This window comes from Centruroides sculpturatus, unplaced genomic scaffold (genome assembly GCF_000671375.1).
Source record: "Centruroides sculpturatus isolate CEXI.00-Female unplaced genomic scaffold, Cexi_2.0 scaffold921, whole genome shotgun sequence".
NCBI lineage: Eukaryota > Metazoa > Arthropoda > Arachnida > Scorpiones > Buthidae > Centruroides > Centruroides sculpturatus.
This window is the reverse complement of record NW_019385099.1, coordinates 290787-307770: the sequence shown is the minus strand read 5'-3', so window position 1 is coordinate 307770 and position 16984 is coordinate 290787. Positions and strand designations below refer to the sequence as shown.

The following is a 16984-nucleotide window of genomic DNA, read 5'->3' as shown; positions in this document are numbered from 1 at the left end:
AGGTTTGTATATTAAGGGATTTATAAAACTCATTACTATCCTCAAAATTAAGTTTTTTGCCATTTTATAATAATTAAAAATATGAAAGTTTTTAAAATAAAATATAACAGATGGTGCCACACGCAGTTGCCGGTAAAGTTAAGCAACTCGTTACTGGATTTTTTAAAATTTCATCTCATATATTGCTTTTTATGAACTCGTATGTAAGCTGATATCTCCCTATACCATTTTATTAAAATCTCATATTAACAATATTTTTTGAGTTAATAGTTTTATTTTATAAATTATGTCACTTTTCGTTATATGTTTTACATAATCCCGTTTACTCTCTTTTTCTTTCCAATTTCTCATACCCATTTCATAACAAATACTATGGTTTTCTCAACTATAAGGCTATTGATGTAATCATTTCCTGAAAATTTTTTTCTTTCGTTCATCCAATATATCTCGTTAGTACCATCTTATATATAAATGACCTAAATCAATACTGTATCTCGTATTGGTTTAATATTGTGATTATTTATAATCATAATATAATTAATATATTAAGTTTGCTGTTCAAAGTATTTATGTTACCCTATTGCATAATAATATACTTTTTGATTTTTCCATATTTGCTTATTAAATTTATTTTACAATAGAATCTATTCACTGTTTAAAAAATAACATGTAATTTTTATCACACGGTCTTATAGTTCAGTTATATCATACTTCAAATATAAAATTGTATTTCATATATCTTAGTTGTTAAAAACGTTGTCCCTGTGAATAAAAAAACGTAATAAATGCATTTTTCTCAAAATAATAAAACACGTAAAAAAACGTTTATTATATATACATACAATATAAATTAAAAAAGGAAGGAAAAATTGTCCCTAGAACAAGTAATTAGGTTTTAGGGACAAAATAAACTCCTAGATATTAGTATTATGTCGATAATATAATACTAATAATAACACCAACGTTTTAGACAATTATTTCGACCCTGCTTTAATTTACAGATGTTAGCAGTGTACTAATACTGTCGTTTAAACCATTGAGAAATTGAATAGTTAGTAGAATTACCTTTATTATTAGTTCTTTATAATCTTTTATTAAAATCTTCAATTAAATTGTTGAATAGTAATAATACGAATTATGAAGTTTGAAACTTTTACACTCGCCGGGGTCATGCTGCCACATGTTTTTAAATAACGTGGCATGATATATAGATATATATATACCTACTGAAACGTGTTTTTTCAGGAAAACTTAACAAGTTATGTACTGGATTACTATACTTGAGAAAAAGTCAAGAATTTGTCCCATTGAATTTTTATTTATCCCAGTTTTTCTATATTTATATTATTATAAATATAAATTAGTCAAAATAATCATTGTCTAAACTAATAACAATTTATTCATTTACTTCTTACAGGATGATAAAATATAAATTTACTAATTTTTTAAATTTATTCAACTGATTTTATTTTATGAGACTTAGATGCATAATTCAATAAATCAAAATAAATTTGACGTGATTTATGATTATGCAATTAATTCTGAACTAAATTTGTAGAGACTTTAAGTAATTTAAGCTTTAAAATAATTAAGGAAAAATAATAAATCAAATAGCTAAAAGTACATTAACATTTTTTTCAAACTAGTAAATTTAAAATTAAATAATGGATACTTTTATGTATAAAAAATAATTTGTATATATTTTACATTAAATTGTAAATTTTATGATATAAATTTATTTACAGTTAAACAAAATCAAGTTAAATTTTATTAAAATATATAATTTATAAAGATTTGCACGTTTTAAGACTACCAAAATATATAAAGTATTAATACATTTTTATAAATAAAAAATTATGTTTTGGCTTGTATTTTTAATTACATGTTTATATTTTCTTATCACTTTTTAATATATTGTGTTAGATTTATGTAGAGGGGAAAAACCGAATACGCTATAAAATTATTTAAGAATCACAGACCGCTCATAAGATGTTTAAAATGTCTGTTAAAAATATATATTTTTTCCTTTTTTAAATATAACATCCTACTTTTATGTTGATTAAAAAATATAGTGTTATTTTTACCTATTTAAAACACGGCATCAACATTTTTTCATATAAAAAAAAACATAAAATAGAAATTTTCTAAACTATATAATAATAGAATCAGTAAACTTTTCTATAAGAAAATACGATAAATACTGATATAAAGTGCACAGTAAATTCTCGTTAATTTGAACTATTGTTTTGCGTTGTGTATTTTAGACCAGTGTTTCTTAACCTGCAGTGCGTGCACTCCTGGGGATACCAGAAAGCATTACCACGAGTGCGAGTAGTAATGATAGGTTTTTAACCTTTACATGTGTAATATAAATTTTACAGCTGACTTATGTTATATAAATTTGACTCGACTGGGTATTCTCATAGCCTACGATAAACTGGAAACGCTACGACGATATCCGGGACCCTCACTATTACGCTCCATATATTTGCCACTTTGAACACAATTTTCAATGGGGGTGCAAAACCGTATTTGAGATTCAAGAGGGTGCAGACTATTAAAAAAGGTTAAGAAACACTGTCTTAGACAGATGTGTCAAGTTAAACAGTCTGAAAAGGAATCACAAACAAAATTTCTTTAACTCAAATTAGTAAATGTTGGCAAAAACAAGTACTACTTTTTCATTATAAAGTTTATCAAATGACTGTATTTGTTTACTTAAAATGCACAATAAAATTCGAATTTAAAGTGTACAGTACATTTCGGACCAGAGAAAACGCATTTGATTAAAAACGTTGCTAATTCGGACCTTCACTAATTCAAAATAACCTTTCTGCAATTTGTACAAATTTGTGAGATTCTTTCTACTATATTTCATTTTAGAAAATCCAATATTTTAAAAATAAACAGAATTTGCGTTTTATGTGTTCTATAAATATAATAACTTAAAATACATATATTATGTTCAGTTTTTTATATTATAAATTTCTAAAAAACTTTTAATATTGACGTTTTCACAACAAAAAATAAAAATAATTTAATGATAATTCTCATTTTCAAGTTTGTGACATATTTTTATTTAAAACGTTGACAAAATATATAAATTACAATTATACACTGATGTATATATACATATCAACCATAAAATTCCATGTGGCCATATGTAATTATAATTTACAGTCCTTATTAAGCCAAGAAAACTAAATATTTCAAAATCATGAAGTTGAAGGTTAACGAAACTCTTTAACTATTTATATAATAATAATAAGAAAAAGAAAATTCAATATATTAATGTTAAACAATGATTATATTATTAAAATTATGAAAAATATCTCAAACTATTAATTAAGTTCATAATATTTTTAATATCATAAAAACAATACACGGTAAAAAGATAATCAATTCATTTTAATATTAAATCTAAAAAATATTTTAATAGTTATAAATTCAAATAAATTAGTCTAAAATAGCAAAACACCATTAATTTATTGAGCGTTCTTTAAGTTTTAGTTCCTTATAATCATTTTTTTTTATTTTACAAAATAATTCATTTTTATGAATTATTTTGTATTTCAAAAGTAAAATTTTGAATCATATGAAATTTTTTATATAATTCATCTAAGGAATTTTCTATATAAAAATTCCTCTGTATTTTTTACTCGCAGACAATTACGAAACAGCTGGACAGAATTAATTAAATAAATGAAGAATTAATTTTTTTAAAAAATCGCGACCAAGAACGTTAAACAACGTATATTCAAAAGCATATAATACTATATGCCGTTTATTTTCCAGTTTTAATGATTGCCATTTTTGTAATCGAAACTGTTAAATGAATATTAATTACTATCAAAAAAGAAATAGTTAATTGAAAATTGTTCGATAAGAAACAAAGATAAAAATTACAGATCAATCAACCTTCGGAAATAATTGAAAATATCTGTAGAAATCCGTTTCAGATCTATTAAATTCTATTAAATATACTCTAAATAGTGGCATCTTATAAAAACAAACGATTATAAATTTCAATTTCTAAATTTTATTAATAAACGTATCGTTATTCCAATACACTAAAATATACAATGTTTTCGGCGAGGAAGTACCAATATTTTTATAGCGTATCCTACAAGCCGAAGGATTAAAAAATGTCTTATAAACATGTCCCTTCAAATGCATTTTTGGCAATAGAAGGAGTTAAAGTTCAGACTTACCATCCTTAAGATGCTGTTCTGCAGTACTGCTAAACCAGTTGAAAAGCCTTAATCTCGCTGCTCTTCAGTTTTGTGCCGCACTAAAGTGACATAACACGCAAACCAACCCCATCTTTTTAGCAAAAACGTAAGGTTTTGGAGGTAAGAAACTATTCATAAGATGAGGGAAAGGCTATTAAGCATTTTAAGGATAGCTAGTCTGAATTTTAACTCCTTCTAGCGCCGAAAAAAAATGCATTTGGAGGACTATGTTTATAAGATATCTCCAAGCTTCTAGAACACCTGTAAAATATTTCCATTTCCTTACGTAACACCATGTATAAGTCCAATAAAAACTTTTACTTTCTGTCAGAAAATGTTACTTAAACTTACTATTTTATGTGAAGATTACTTAATATTAAATTCGACAGGATTTTAGCGAAAATTTGAGTTATTTTAAACTATAGACTCAAGCAATCATTTTCACTTTCAAAAATCACTTAGTTCCTTTCTTATCACAATTATCTAAGAATTTCAGACACTATTACTATCTGAAGTTTAAGTAATAGCGATTTCAAATTCTGGTGCCGTAATATAATAAAAGTATGTATGGATCAATTGAAAAGTTATAATAACTTAAATTTGTTTTCTATCAACAAATTATTAAAAAATGCATTTTAAAATATTATATTCATATTTCAAATATCCTTCCATATGCATTTATTTATTTGATATCGTTTAACGGAATATAAAAAATCATCTTTCGTTATTCGAAAATCGTTTGAAAATAAATTTTTGTAAATTCTATTCATATTTTTATTTTTATTGAGCATTCAAATCCAAAAAATATGATTTAAAATAAAATTTTTTTATTATAAAAATAGCTTTTTCATATATTCTTTCAATTCATCATATTAGATTAACTTCAAACTAATGGATTCGAAACTAACCTATCATATTGCATCATAGTAACGGTAATTCTAAATTTAATTTACAGAACTTGAGCCAAAAGATAAGAACGAAGGCTTTCTTACAATTATATTCTCCAATTTTAAAGTTTTATTAATTAATTTGTTATTTTAATAATAATAAAAATATAATAATTATTTTATTTTTACATTTTTAGATAAAAGTACAACAACATAATACTAAAAATATGACGTAAAATTACTAAATATATTTATACAATGATTAGAAAACATGTAAAACAATTTTGAAATATTATATATTGAAAATTAAATTTTAAGAAATGTCTATAAAGTACATTTAGGGGAGATCGGGGCAACTTCGGCATGCGGGGCAAGTTTGTCAAGCGCTTTTTTTAAAAAAACAAATTAAAAGGAGACTTTGGTTATAGGTTAGGCAGTTGAGTTTTATTGGTGGCTTGTTGAGTGTAGTGTTTTTATTGTTCTCCAACAAGCGTAGTTGAATTATCAAGCAAATTTTCATTTTCGTTCAATTCCATATAATATTTTTTTTCCATTTATATTGAATTGGCAGGTTTTGTTATAATTCCATGATAACGAAAGTTACTTTTCCTGTTAGAAGGATGTAACTTCAACTTATTCACGTGGCCAGATCGTGGCTTGGCATTCTGTTCTCAGGGTTGTACTTAATGTTTCGAAATCATGACTAGCGGGGTAAGATCGGCAACATAAAGCCACATTAGAAGCAAAGGATAAAAATCAAACAGATGATAAATGAAAACATGTTTGCATTTGTTATTCATGTATATATGTCTTTGAACTTGCATTTCGTTGTAATAATATTAAATGGGTGTTGGATTTGTATTTCTTTGTTTTAATAGTGAATTCCAACTTATACATTGTTAATAACATAATTTTATATACGTGCCTATCTTGCCCCATTACTGTTGCCCCTATACCAGGGGCAACTTTAATAAAAATAATTAAAATAATTACAACTTTACAAAAAGAGAGAAGTTGCCGATCTTGCCCCTATACCCGGGGCAACTTCGTCAATTTCTCTCTTCTTGTAAAGTTGTAATTATTTTAATTATTTTTATTTCCAAACTGATTTTAACCAGTTCTATAGTAAGGTAACATTCCAATAGACAATATGCAAAGCTTTTTTTTCAGTTTACAGCAGTATTTATTACACAAAATTTAAGTAAAGCTTAACATGCCGATCTTGCCCCGATCTCCCCTAATTAAAATTAAATTCGTTATTTTAAAGAGGAATTATACAAGAATTTAAATTTAACTAATAACTAACAAATATTCTTGCCGGTATGCCAAAAATTCGAATCATTGGAATCAAAAAAACGCAGAAAATATTTTAAGATAGCAGAAGTATTCGATGTATTAATTAAAAAATCAGTCTTAAAAAGTGAAAAAATAAAAACAAAAGTCTCTATGATTACTCCTAACAGATGGCAACAATTGTCTTTACCATTATACTCGTATATAGTCTATACATGCATGCACGGACACGCGCACATATACACACCCCATTATTTATGTATTATTTACATTATCTTGCTTCATTAATGTTATGTGCGAATGAAATTAACAAAAATTTAGTAAGTAGTAGACTTTCAATTATGTTAAACTGAAAAGAAATTTAATTTTTCCTATTCCGGAACTAGCAGATTAAATTTGTTCGAAAGTAATGGAACCCCACCGTACAGATTCAAGAAGTTATTGCTTTCATAATAAATACTCTAATTTAATATTTTCAACTACAATTTTCTAATTATTTCATATCTTCAATCATCCAAACATCTTTCAATTATTTCACATCTAACTAAAAATAATAATAATAATAATAAACACTTAAGAATTCCCATTACTTATTCCATTGTAGGCTATATTACTGCATTCTCTTTAATACTTTAATTGAGATTTAATAAATTTAATATTCGTTATAAAAATCAAATTGTTAAATTATTTCAAAATATCTGTTTTGAATGTAAAAAACTGAATTCCGTTTCACATTTCCTTGTATAATGTAAATTATAACTGAGGTTGAAAATAAAATATTTTGGGCAGAAGTTTTTGCCATAAAACGACTGTTAATTGAAACTTTATAAAATCTCTATTTAAAAATATCTGCGTTAGAAAAACATCTTTGAAAGTCTGTGTAATTAATGACTTTTGTTATAATCATTTAACTTATTGTGATATTTTTCGGTTGATTAAAATATGATTGTTTTCCAAAATATTTCAATAAATTATGTACGTAATTTTGTTTAAATATTTCTACGTTTGTATTATTTATACTAAACTCTTTGAATTTTTGTCATTTATTGTATTTCCGTTATTTTCTATGTTTCTCGCCTAGATATGGAAGTCCTTCTATGTCAACAAAGACTGATTGATTGATCGATCGATTGATAACTAACTCAATTTAAGTCGTAGCCTTGATAAAATATAAAGTATGAAATGCATAATATAAAACAAATGATGTAGAACATGGAATCTATACAAGATATGAAATAAAAATGCGCTAAAATAAGCTAAAACAATTTCTGTTATAGTTTTCACGTGTACAAGTATATATTTATGTGTATATATGCTTAAATTTAATAATACATATTACATAAGAAATAACACAATATAAAATTTACAATTTAGAATTAATTAATAATCGTAAATTCAAAATTTTATCATATACAATTATTATTAAAATTTAAATTATATATCTATATCCATGGTATATAAGTTATAATGTCCTTTTAGGTCGAAGTGTATTTGGCTCTGCCCCCACTGTAAGGTCAGTAACACCTATTGATTGCAGTAGAGAATTGATAGCATAATCAAAACTTTTCTTACGAAAATTTCCGAAAAAAATATTTTAATATTCGATAATCTTTTTAAAATAAAACGGTTGTCCTTTAAAGGACTATTATTCAAAATGTTGTGTCTAATGTAAAATCAATGAAAACAAAATATATTGATTTGATTCAATCGAAATATTATAAAAGTTACATTATAAAAGTTACTTTTATAATAATAATTTTAAATTTCTTGCTCATATAAATTTCCGAATACAAGCCTTGATTAAAGATTATCAGCTAAAGATTTTACAGAATTAATTAAGTTTAAAAATTAATTAACATTCTGTTCCTGATCTTTTAATAAAAATCAAAATATTCCTTCGAAATAGTCAAATATTTTGAAATGGGCAATACAGTTATAAAAAACATTCATATTTTAATCTGACATGTTTATGGATCATCCATTTGTAGCAGATCAGCCATACTATCGTTAAGCAACAGTCATTCATCATTCATTACTGTAAAAAATATTGTAACAATTTAGCATCTTTAACTTTTTATAGAAATGCAAATGATTTATATAATAAATTTGAAAAAAANAAAGAAAGAATTTTCAATGGAACAAATAGTTAATAATACTACTGGTATCATTCGGAGAAAGCAAACACGATTCTAATGGGGGCATAAAGATAGTTTAATCATTTGAATTCGAGAAGCTATGGATGCAGTAGTCATACACTTTTGTAAGTGGCCAGATGAATTATGTTATTTATCAGAAGACTGCCTTTTTCTAAATAAAATAAATAGACAAGTTTAGAGATTTCAGCAGGATAGTGCTTTTGTTCATATTTCTGTAGTTATATACGAGTATGTAATGGCGTTCTTACTCTTGATTAGCATCCAGTCTTGAGTTTTAATCCAATGGTTCAATGGAGTTGTGTGTTTGAATCAATTACAACAATTAATTATAAAAAAAATTAGGGAGAATTAATTTTGTAACGGTCAAGTTAACATTTATGATTCGACATTTTTACTAATTCATTATATGAATTTTACTAGAAATAATGTAGATACTTTACATATTTGAATGAATAACTTATGTAAATGAAGGATTTTATCTGACAATAAAATATATTTACGTAAATTACTAATTTTATGTGGCATTTGTTTTTATTAGACTGTTTTCTTCTATCTGATTTATGATTTTTATTTTATTTGATATTATTGCTATTAATTTTACTTGATTTTTATTGATATTGAAGCTCACGATAAATCTCTGTTTAAAAAATAATATAAATTTCAAAATAAAAAAAATCATAAAAATTATTATGATTTTCGAAGAATTTATATTAATTTTAAATTTCTGTTTCTGACTGTTCTTATGGCATTTTATTTATATGATGTACCTTAATGTTACAAGAGCGATTCTAATTTAAATGAAACACAAAAATTTGTTGGAAGAAGCCAGTTCCAAAGAAAAAAATTTAATTTTGATAATCTTAAGGTCAGCATATTTCCTGAAGTCTTATTTGTATAGAACTTATAGAATAAAATTCAATATATATGTTTGCAATACGAAAGATTCTACAAAAAGATTTTGTACCTCTCTCTCTCTATATATATATATATATAAAGATTTTCAAAATATGCAAAATAAATGGTCTTAAAATATTGCTTACATATTGAAATAAACATTTATGACAACAGCATAAGAATGTGATTGTAATCAGTATCAGGTAAATAATTTGACATTATCACCATTAAACATGCCGTAAACAAAAAAATTTTATATATGCTTCAGTTTTTTTAAATATAAATTTGATGATGATAAATGTAAACGAAATTCAAAGTTATTGTTACGATTAATTTAATCACATAGAAAAAAATTTTGAGCTTTTTATCATTTGTTCGTATAAATGGAATGTAAGTATAATGGAATATATATATATATATATATATATATAGAGAGAGAGAGAGAGAGAGGTACAAAATCTTTTTGTAGAATCTTTCGTATTGCAAACATATATATTGAATTTTATTCTATAAGTTCTATAAGTTCTATACAAATAAGACTTCAGGAAATATGCTGACCTTAAGATTATCAAAATTAAATTTTTTTCTTTGGAAGTGGCTTCTTCCAACAAATTTTTGTGTTTCATTTAAATTAGGATCGCTCTTGTAACATTAAGGTACATCATATAAATAAAATGCCATAAGAACAGTCAGAAATTTAAAATTAATATAAATCCTTCGAAAATCATAATAATTTTTATGATTTTTTTTATTTTGAAATTTATATTATTTTTTAAACAGAGATTTATCGTGAGCTTCAATATCAATAAAAATCAAGTAAAATTAATAGCAATAATATCAAATAAAATAAAAATCATAAATCAGATAGAAGAAAACAGTCTAATAAAAACAAATGCCACATAAAATTAGTAATTTACGTAAATATATTTTATTGTCAGATAAAATCCTTCATTTACATAAGTTATTCATTCAAATATGTAAAGTATCTACATTATTTCTAGTAAAATTCATATAATGAATTAGTAAAAATGTCGAATCATAAATGTTAACTTGACCGTTACAAAATTAATTCTCCCTAACTTTTTTTATAATTAATTGTTGTAATTGATTCAAACACACAACTCCATTGAACCATTGGATTAAAACTCAAGACTGGATGCTAATCAAGAGTAAGAACGCCATTACATACTCGTATATAACTACAGAAATATGAACAAAAGCACTATCCTGCTGAAATCTCTAAACTTGTCTATTTATTTTATTTAGAAAAAGGCAGTCTTCTGATAAATAACATAATTCATCTGGCCACTTACAAAAGTGTATGACTACTGCATCCATAGCTTCTCGAATTCAAATGATTAAACTATCTCTATGCCCCCATTAGAATCGTGTTTGCTTTCTCCGAATGATACCAGTAGTATTATTAACTATTTGTTCCATTGAAAATTCTTTCTTTTCCATTATTGATTTATAGATAATAATGTTGTTCTAATTTTTTGTCATTTTTACGTGGACAAGTTTTTCTAGAATAGTAGGCCTATATAAAAACAGAAATATTAATTTTGATTTGTTCCATTTCGAGGTTTATGCAAATACTCTTTATTTATTTCACATTAAAATTTGGAAATGCAAATATTAAAAGGAGTATAATGGTCCCAAAAAGAATAGGATTGTTTACTTGTGTTCTTTGGAACATTTTCATATAATTCTTATCAAAGTTGTTAATCTCTGTGTAAAAATGATTAAATATTCTTCAAATATCTCTAGAATTTAAGATAATGGAAATATAATACTAATGTAGTGCTATATTTTACTTAATTCTTAACCTTTATTTAAAGGCCTATACAGTATTTTATTATAATTATGCAGGAAACTCAACGATATTTCAATTTTTATTTTTAAAACGTTTGTTTACGTATTATATTCGGTTAGTTTTATTTGTATGGAATATATCTTACAAAAGAATTTTTACAAATTTTCATAAATTATTTCATATCTTTAAAGCATATTTATATTCCTTTAATTTTCCATCGTTTTCAGTTGCAAAACAGAAAAGAATTGATTCGTCTTTAGCATATATTGAAAAGGGAAAGCAAAGAATTGTTTCCGTTTGGCAATAAATTAAATGAAATGAAGTTTCTATTTTCATCAAAATAAAGCTTCATATAATACTATATTGCTAATGAAAATGAAAGTAAGAAATTCTATATATATATAGGGGAGACCGGGGCAAGATCGGCATGTTAAGCTTTACTTAAATTTAGTGTAATAAATACTGCTGTAAACTGAAAAAAAAGCTTTGCATAATGTCTATTGGAATGTTACCTTACTATAGAACTGGTTAAAATCAGTTTGGAAATAAAAATAATTAAAATAATTACAACTTTACAAGAAGAGAGAAATTGACGAAGTTGTCCCGGGTATAGGGGCAAGATCGGCAACTTCTCTCTTTTTGTAAAGTTGTAATTATTTTAATTATTTTTATTAAAGTTGCCCCTGGTATAGGGGCAACAGTAATGGGGCAAGATAGGCACGTATATAAAATTATGTTATTAACAATGTATAAGTTGGAATTCACTATTAAAACAAAGAAATACAAATCCAACACCCATTTAATATTATTACAACGAAATGCAAGTTCAAAGACATATATACATGAATAACAAATGCAAACATGTTTTCATTTATCATCTGTTTGATTTTTATCCTTTGCTTCTAATGTGGCTTTATGTTGCCGATCTTACCCCGCTAGTCATGATTTCGAAACATTAAGTACAACCCTGAGAACAGAATGCCAAGCCACGATCTGGCCACGTGAATAAGTTGAAGTTACATCCTTCTAACAGGAAAAGTAACTTTCGTTATCATGGAATTATAACAAAACCTGCCAATTCAATATAAATGGAAAAAAAATATTATATGGAATTGAACGAAAATGAAAATTTGCTTGATAATTCAACTACGCTTGTTGGAGAACAATAAAAACACTACACTCAACAAGCCACCAATAAAACTCAACTGCCTAACCTATAACCAAAGTCTTCTTTTAATTTGTTTTTAAAAAAAAGCGCTTGACAAACTTGCCCCGCATGCCGAAGTTGCCCCGGTCTCCCCTATATATTAGAATATATATTTTTTTTATGAATCGTTACCAAATCGGCTATCTTACCTATAAAAACGAATAATTAGTAACGTGATGTCATGTTAATTACACAGTGTAACAACAAAATGTTTCTGATGAAAGTTTGACGCGCCGATTCCAACGATGGTCTCGTTTTTTTCCTGTATCATAAAAAGTTTTAGCTATCTTAAGTGTTTGATTTTCATTAATATCCTAAAATTTGCTTTTATATCGGGATAAATATGGTCTCTCACTAAGGCTATAAGTTCTCTCTGGACTATTTGTTATGTTTGTGAATACTGTATTGGTCAAAAACAAAATTTCCAAAGAGACTAAGTTTTTCATTGCGTATCAAGCTTACTTAGAAATGCCCATGAAATACCAAGACAAGTCGCGGACACCACATTTATACTGTGGTAGTTGCAGGTTAACTCTGGGAGGTTGGCTTCGAGATGTAAGGAAATCAATGCCATTTGCTATTTCCTGAATTTAAAAGGAATCGGAGAATCAACATAATGACTAGTTGTTTTGAATAGTTGATATTTTCAAATATAAGACATCTACAGACTAGAATGTTGTTACGTATCTCAATATACAACCACCTATCGCACCAGTTCTTCACTGCGATGAGATTTCTATTCCACAATCATTAAAAAGTGTGTAGACGGTAGAGAAAGGCTAGTCAGGTGGTAAGTGTGACGAGGAAAAAGATATAGATTTTCAAGCTGCATCGTACAGTACACAACCAAATCAACAAGAGACTGAACTAACAACAAGCAGTTTGTCGAGATTTAAAAACAATGGGGGTTGCTGTATGACAGTGAAACCACATTACAGTACTTACACTATTCATATCTCGATTTCTTCAGAAAAAATTTGGTAGTAGTAAATGAAGAACACTAAGAGAGGGTTCACCAAGACACTGAAAATATTTTGAGATAGCAAAAAAAAAGGAGAATGAAACCATAACGGGATACCACATCTGGAATTTTGTGCGCCCATAATAATAGTAATCGTGAGGCAAAGACGATCCAAAGTTAATTCTTAAGACATGTTTTTAAAAATATTGTTTCAATTAATTTTGTGCAAACACTATATTATGATTTGTATTTTCTTACATTCTCTTGTCGTGCATTATAAATACCGTGTTTTTCCGTGTATAATGCGCATTCACGTTATTGGCCCAAACTTTCCGGAAAAAAATCTTTCGTTTTAATTTTTTTTAATTCAAATTTTTTTTAATTCAATTTTTTTATGTTTATGTAATTTTTAGGTATTATAAAGAAATTTTAGCATTTATTTTTTAACATATTATTGTACAAGAAATTTTATGTATTGGTAACAAATTTATATTTACGCATTGCAGGTCAAGAACACTAAGAACACTTTATCATCGTTAATATCAGAAATATCTTTTTTTTATTTATTAATTACTGTTTTATTTTGCTAATACATCGCTCTTCGTTGCCCGAAATTGTTTTCGTTTCAAGTTCGTCGTAAGTTTAACAAAACTGATTACCGTATTCCATGATATTTTACATACGGATATCGTTAGTAATCTCTAGAGTTACTTTTTAAACTCATAAGCATAAATAAAAGAATTAAAAACATTTATATAGATACGGAATTAATACTATCCATGTATTATGCCTCTTCATTTTACCTGCACAAATTTTGTCAAAAAATAGTGCTCATTTTATACAGCAAAATACAACACATAGATTTTGCAGTAATGTAAATTGTGGATATAATATTGATGCTGTGCAAAACTCTACATTTTTTACTTTTCATTCATTCAATATTCTCTTTTCATTATTCATTAACAAGTTTTTATTCACACTTATTAGTTGTATTTGTCCATTTATTCACATCTGGAGTGTTTTTTTCAAAACTATAAATTATCTAATGTTACTTTATTATTTTATACTGTATTTAATTAATCAGAAAGATTGTTTGTTATCTTTTCATTTTAGATAGAAAATTTTTTAAAAAAGCAAAAAATTTCTTGTTTTTTTTCCTCATAAATGAATCATTATCATGAGATAACATTATCAGAAATTTTTATAAAAATTAAAAAATTAATAAAATACTTTTGATATACATTCTTTACGATGACTGAAAATAGAACTTGTAACACTTAACAAATACGCAATGATCCTTTAATTTGATATTTTTATAACATACTGTATATGGTTTGCTGTTCAAGCTGTAGTATCATCTAAAATTACCATATGATTTCAATAAACTGAGTTTTCATTGTAAAACATCATCATACATAATTAGGAAAGCGCAAGATTAGATAATGATGATGGATGATGAATATTGTAAACATATTCTTTAAAAATTATTATTATTTTTTAATAAATGGTTTTTAATAATTCGAGATAAATATGACCTATTTTCAGAAATAAATTCATTTTGATAATATGAAACCGTGCTTTACAATTTGTTTATGCTTCTAACACAATAAAGTGCTATAAATTAAGACACTTGGCGGGTTTTCTCATCTTGGTGGTCCAAAGTATGTTTAAGATCAAGGATTTTGTAGAACTGTTTATAAGTGAAAGGTATAATCAATTGTATACAGCTTTAATAACAACCGTACTCAAGGTATGCCTTAATTGAAGATAGTTTTATAGATTCTTATGTATACTTTTGTATATATGTGTCATATACCCTAATATTATAGTTGGTTATGAATAAGCTGATGTTACTGGAAAATATCGAGAGTAACTGTTACTGAAACGGAAATAAGCTGTTACTTCAGTCTATAAGACTTATATGCATGGTTATGTTTTATATTTTTATGAATTCTACAAAACTTGTGTTTTTTATATGTATGTTATATTCTTTTTTAATGTTTTAGTTGGCTGAAGAGGGGCTTAAGAGCCCGAAACGTGTAAAATTTTCACACGTATCAACTAAATAAAGATGAGAAAACCCGCCAAGTGTCTTAATTTATAGCACTTTATTGTGTTAGAAGCATAAATAAATTAATATTAAAAATAATTAACTATGAACAAATTCGATTAATTTAATTAACATATCGACTATTCAGTTCATAAAATAAAAAATTTTTTAAGTTTAGTATTATTAAGAAATCTGTCTTATATCATAAATAAACCCAAAAATTCTATACTTTTTTATTTTTATCGTTTTTTTACAGTTTTCTCCGTAATGGAATATGTTATAAAAATGATTAATGTCATAATAGAAAACGTAAATTTTAATAATTTTGATAAATAGAAAACAATAATAATTTCCAAAATTAATTAAAACTAAAATCAATTTCAAGAATTTGTTTTATTTTATCCTATAAATAATTTTCTGGGCAAAATAATAGGATAAAGAAATATAAATAATATTGTATTAATTCTCATATTCCTAATTATTGTTTACTTCGATTCAAAATCACTTAAGCAACTACCAGCAATAAAATTCTATGAATAATTAAAATGAATATATTTTTAACACTTGTGTTAAAATCAAAATTTAAATATCAAACAATTATTAATTAGTATTGTATTATTTTTATTCTTTAATATAAGAAAAATTTAAAACTTCCTTGTCTACTTATTAATGATAATTAATTAACTAATTACATTTATTTTTTATCTATTAAAATTATTTAAAATCAGTTTTAATTAGAAGAATGGTATAATTAATTCATTAAAATATTACTTATAAATATATTTTATCATAAAAACTTGATAAATGGGAGACACTGTAATTCGTACTCAAAGGTTAATTATGGACATAAAAGATAGGTATAAGTCCAATTATTTCACGTAGAATAAAAATTTATTTTTCAATTTTTAATATAATTTGCCCCTTTTTATTTAAATTTATAAGTTGGAAAAATTCATCTACCAACACAGTACGTTTTAATGAATTAAAGAAATGTTTATATCTAATTTCCCTAAAATTTTACCTCATTCAATTTTATTAATTTATTTATTTTTAGAAATAGTAATAATGCCTTACAAGAGATGACTGCCCCAATTAACAAGCATACGTATTAAAAGACCATTAGCATATGCATTAAGAAACAAACATTTTGCAGCATGAGAAGAAACACTAACTAAAATATAAAAAGTTAAATTAACAAAATGCATTTTTGAAATTTAATTATTGAAAAAAAAACATTTTAAAAATAAATAAATAAACAAATCTTTAAAACTTGCTTACTAACTTGCTAAAAGATTTGTTTATTGTAAATATAAAATCTAAATAATAACCTAGATATTTTAATTTTAATATAAGTAAACAAGAATTTATAAGGTTTACTAAAATTCAATTTGTTATTTAAATTGACTTTTGAAAAACTTTAAGTAAATAAAAAAAATTACAGTAATTTTTAAATAACATTCCATATTAATGGGACAAATTTTGATAAAATAA

General features: G+C 25.3%; 1 protein-coding gene across 1 annotated transcript in view; it reads right to left on the bottom strand.

The window, feature by feature from the left end:
* Positions 1-697: 697 nt before the first annotated feature.
* The window catches only part of LOC111634674, a 31691-nt gene continuing 15404 nt past the window's right edge, over positions 698-16984 (bottom strand). Inside the window, exon 2 of the mRNA XM_023379508.1 lies at positions 698-762. Coding sequence (XP_023235276.1) covers positions 713-762 — 50 coding nt within the window. The 3' untranslated portion in view covers positions 698-712. The remainder of the gene's footprint in view (positions 763-16984) is intronic.